At 34.5% G+C, this 4,690-nt stretch overlaps 1 protein-coding gene across 1 annotated transcript; it reads right to left on the reverse strand.

The window, feature by feature from the left end:
- Positions 1-3,327: 3,327 nt before the first annotated feature.
- On the reverse strand, positions 3,328-4,194 carry LOC116168058. The gene is made up of 2 exons (XM_031483707.1): positions 3,497-4,194; positions 3,328-3,444 (listed from the first exon to the last, which is right to left on the reverse strand). The coding sequence occupies exons 1-2, from the start codon at positions 3,908-3,910 to the stop codon at positions 3,328-3,330; spliced, it is 531 nt and encodes a 176-aa protein (XP_031339567.1). The 5' UTR covers positions 3,911-4,194.
- Positions 4,195-4,690: the final 496 nt, after the last annotated feature.

Here is a 4,690-nt window from a genome sequence, read left to right on the forward strand (position 1 = left end):
CTTGCTACTTCTTTACTCGACGACCTTTCTTTGCACCTGAAACAATGAACACTTTGTTAGTTGGGGTGGTTTCCAAATCCAAGTTTATGAATCGAAATAAAAACCACAATTTGGTAAAAAATAAATTATTGTAGTTAAAGAAAAATGTTTAAGTAGACATACGCATCTTAACTTTGACATTGGGATCTTATTTTTTGAATGATAATTATATAAACAGTTTCAACATTTTTGATTTGATAATTTCACAATGGCTCGAATTTCGCCGTAAATTGTTCATATAAAAGTAACCCACCTACATATCAAATTATAGCGCTGATATAGCTATACATTTTATTGTAACACACTGATAAAGCCTTGTAATAACGATTTATTTTCTCCATTACGAATATCTCATTATTATTGTGTACAGTATGATTACTTGTCGGAGAACCCCTGTAACATCTATCGATACAATTTTTATTCACGCAAATTTGATCCACAGGGACTGCCGGACTGGAGACTTCTTCCGATAAGCGGTAACTGTCGAAAGCAGCTAATGACATTAATTCCCTTAATGTTAAATAAGAAACTTTTCTATCTTTGACGATTCACCTGTAGTTTTGGGACTTTGAAATTGGATTTATCTCGACTTACACTTATATCGTTATGAGGTTTTAATTGGGGAATTTTAAACTTTTTTAACAGTCGTACTTTTTCTACAGCTTCCACTGCTGAGCAAGTTTATATATTTACTTATGAGTCTTCTTTACCCAAGCGCAACTTTTTTTACATTACAGTGTATAGGATTATAGTTGCAAGAGACAAGATGTTCTTGCTTTGTCAACTCCTGTCTTGGTCCTTAGTTAGGTCCCGCCGACGCTGTGCAGCGGCGCCACTTGCTACACTCAAACTGTTGATTTAGTGCCCGCCAAGATTCACACTTTATTTACAAAACATTTTATTTTTTGGGGTAATGTTTAAATGTAACTTATCCAGAAAACTGCCGGTTTACTTTTTCCATAAATCGTCTTGATCCAGAGTAAAAAAATAAAACAGATTAGCGCAATAATCGGTGCAAAACATCTAATTAAAAAAAAATCGGTATTCAGTTGCTATAAATTTTTTTAAAAAATTTGTCCGAGCATTTTGTAGGTAAAGGTCTAAATTTATAAAATAGTTCTTTAAAAAAATGTTTTTTGAAAACCAACTTTTTTATGCCGGGCGTGCTTATGGAATTTTACATTGGGTGCAGTGGGTCTACAGGTACTTCTGTTTCCGTTAATTCTCCTAAAATACACTCAACGGTTTAATTGAATTTACAGCAACTCAGTTGACGATGACATGACGTTCTTTTAATAGGATCGCAGTACTGCCAAGTGAAGAACGCACATAACCATTTCTCCTCAGTGGAAAGTAAACAACACCGCGGTACGGGAAAAACGTTTTCACGCATCGAGAATACTTGGGAACATTATCTTCCCCCATAATGAGTACACAATTAGTACATTATATATCAAGGTAGAGAAGTACAGTATTATTGCCTGAGCACCAAGATTACATCTCGAGGCGCTTGCGCCGAGGGGTGTAAGGTGCGAAGGCAATAATAGACTTCTCTACCGTGGTATATATACTATTTTTTTCACTACTAGCACTTGAAGTCCTCTAAATTAACATATTATATTGGTAAGAAAGTGAACGGTTGGACAGAATTTTTTGTTTATTAATTTAACATGTCAATCAAGTGTGTAGAAGTACAAGTCAAACAGGCCGTATTTTGTTCTGTCATTGAGATATTTTCAAAGAGTAATTTCGTTCGAATTTTTTCAAAATGTGATAATTTTAGGTATGTAATTTCTCTGGAAATGGCGGATGGTGGCAATTATTCATTTTAGAGAACTTGTCCAAACGTTTATTGAGCGAAATTTCGGGTTGTGTTTTCTAAAAGTGACAGCGTGACAGTTCTCATTATTGACTACTAGTTAATAATGTCCACATTATTAACCACTTTGAACAAATGCCGAGAAAGCCTACTTTACAAGTGGAAAAAAGGTTAATAATCATGTCATCAGACGCTAGTAGTGAAAAATAGTACATTATATATCAAGGTAGAGAAGTCCACTATTATTGCCTGAGCACCAAGATTACATCTCGAGGCGCTTGCGCCGAGGGGTGTAAGGTGCGAAGCGTCTACCGTGGTATATATACTATTTTTTCACTACTAGCACTTGAAATCCTCTAAATTAACATATTATATTGATAAGAGAGTTAACGGTTGGACAGAATTGTTTGTTTCTTAATTTAACATGTCAATCAAGTACGTGGAAGTACAAGTCAAACAGGCCGTATTTTGTTCTGTCATTGAGATTTTTCAAAGAGTAATTTCGTTCGAATTTTTTCAAATGTGATAATTTTAGGTATGTAATTTCTCTGGAAATTGCGAATGGTGGCAATTATTCGTTTTAGAGAACTTGTCTAAACGTTCATTGAGCGAAATTTCGGGTTGTGTTTTCTAAAAGTGACAGCGTGACAGTTCTCATTATTGACTACTAGTTAATAATAAAAAATTTTTAACCACTTTGAACAAATGCCGAGAAAGCCTACTTTACAAGTGGAAAAAAGGTTAATAATCATGTCATCAGACGCTAGTAGTGAAAAAAATAGTATATTGTGCAATAAGTGCGTGAAGTGAGATTTTGTACACGAGCGTGGAGTGCTGCAAACCACGAGAGTGTACAAAATCCTTCACGCACGTGTTACACACTATACTTTTTCTACGACCATACATATAACAAAGTAACTTTTTATTGAACTAACATCACAGACAAATTAAACATTGGTTAATTTTCTTTGTTATAATAATTATTAATAGTAATGGTACAATTTGTCGGGTTGCTAATTTCTACCTTCGCTGAATCGCTTAATGGTTTTTCCATTACAGTGCTTTTAGCAGCAGTGTTATTTTGGACTGCCAATATTTTATTGGAAACTTCAATTTTCTTGTTGAGTGAATTTTCTACGTAACTTTCTGCGACGGTCGAAGATTTCCATCCTCCATGCTTTTTTAGAGTAAGTAAATCTCCGCCGGCTTCTACTAGTAATGTAGCAGAAGACCTTCTGAAAGAGTGACCGGTGTACTCTTCAGAATTGGGCAATTTTAAATATTTCGCAATTTCGCAAGGTACTTTGCCAATTTTATTTATGCCAATCACCTGACGAGTGCATTTTCCCCTTTGAAAATTAATAAAGGACTTGGTTTCGGGATAGTTTTGTGGACGAAGTGACGCATATTTTTTATATAATTCCAAGTGTTCAGTTACGGTGAATTTCCTTGAAATCTTGTTCTTGGTGTCATGGACATTGGACATGCACTATAAGGATATTTCCCATATCTTGGATGTCGGTTGTCTTTAGTTTGTAAATTTCATCTCTTCTGAGAGCACCAGCCAATCCAAATACTAAAATGACCTAGACGAAACATAACAAGTACACATTTAAAGATTCATTTATAACAACTTACTTTAGCCAGTAAAAATGTTTCATCAGGTGCCTCCTTTATAAACTTCAAAATTTGTTCTTTTTCCAAAACTCTTGACTTTTTTGGACTGTATCCTTCATTTTTTCTTTTTAAATAGGCGCGTACTTTAGGATATTCACCAATATTTATGTTTTGCTTGACACTGAGAGTACTCTTCAACATCGAATAACTACTCCAAAGTGTTGAAGATTTAAAGTTTTTTGATAACTCAGATAAGTAAGTTAAAATAACATTCTCGGAGAAAGAATGAATGTTATTTTGATGCCTCCATTCCATAAATTTCTGGTACGTGTTCTCATATATGGTGAAAGACTTAACTGGTAGTAGGGCGGTGCTCGCTTGGTTGGCTATAGCCGTGATTTTAGGCGGGGTGCCTGGCAAATCGGTATCCATCATATAGCTGCTAAATTTTATAGATTAATGTGCTGAAAATGTCTCTTAAAGCTACAATAATGAACTTACGATTGACAGTAGTAAATCTAGCGTCTAATAACAAAACGTCAGAATTGCAGCCAAAGCACACTACGCCATAACAATGCCGATGTCGAAAAGTGTGTACGCTCTTATGGCAGCGATGCGTGAAATAAATCCCATAACAATTGCATTGCATTTCACGCATCGGTATTAAATATTTCGCTTTACACATTAATATCGATATGTGAAATTTCATTTCACGAATGGAAGTAGAAAAAACAATATTTCGTGTTTGCATCTCTATCATACTATCATACAATTGTTGTATGAGATAGACCCACGCACTAGACTAGAAGTGGAACGAACTCGAAACGAACTATACAGTGAATGTTAATCTCTGCGCAATACAAAAGTAAATGCAAAAAATTATGCAAAAAATAAATTTAATTTTCTTGTTTACCTACTGCATGATACAACTTTCAAGCATGTAGGTAGTAGACCACCGTTAAAATACGCTAATCGCCCGATTTCGAATTGACTGCAAGCGCATATTTATTTAATTGCTGCCCACCACGCTACGCTTGGATTTACAATATACTAAAATTACTAGCTACAGAAAAATAACCAAATGAGAAAAATGAGATAAACGCAATTAATTAACATAAAATTACAAAAATTGCATGTATTCCAATCTAAACGTAAACACTGACATCCAATTTCAACATTAATATATATCAAAAGTTTTATCACATGAATATCCAA

This window comes from Photinus pyralis, unplaced genomic scaffold (assembly GCF_008802855.1).
Source record: "Photinus pyralis isolate 1611_PpyrPB1 unplaced genomic scaffold, Ppyr1.3 Ppyr1.4_LG4, whole genome shotgun sequence".
Lineage (NCBI taxonomy): Eukaryota > Metazoa > Arthropoda > Insecta > Coleoptera > Lampyridae > Photinus > Photinus pyralis.

Coding starts and splice junctions, on each gene's coding strand:
- LOC116168058 (XM_031483707.1), bottom strand. CDS start 3,910: ATGATGGATACCGATTTGCCAGGCACCCCGCCTAAAATCACGGCTATA. Junction 3,445..3,496: donor AAACATTTTTACTGGCTAAA/GTAAGTTGTTAT, acceptor TGTTTCGTCTAG/GTCATTTTAGTATTTGGATT.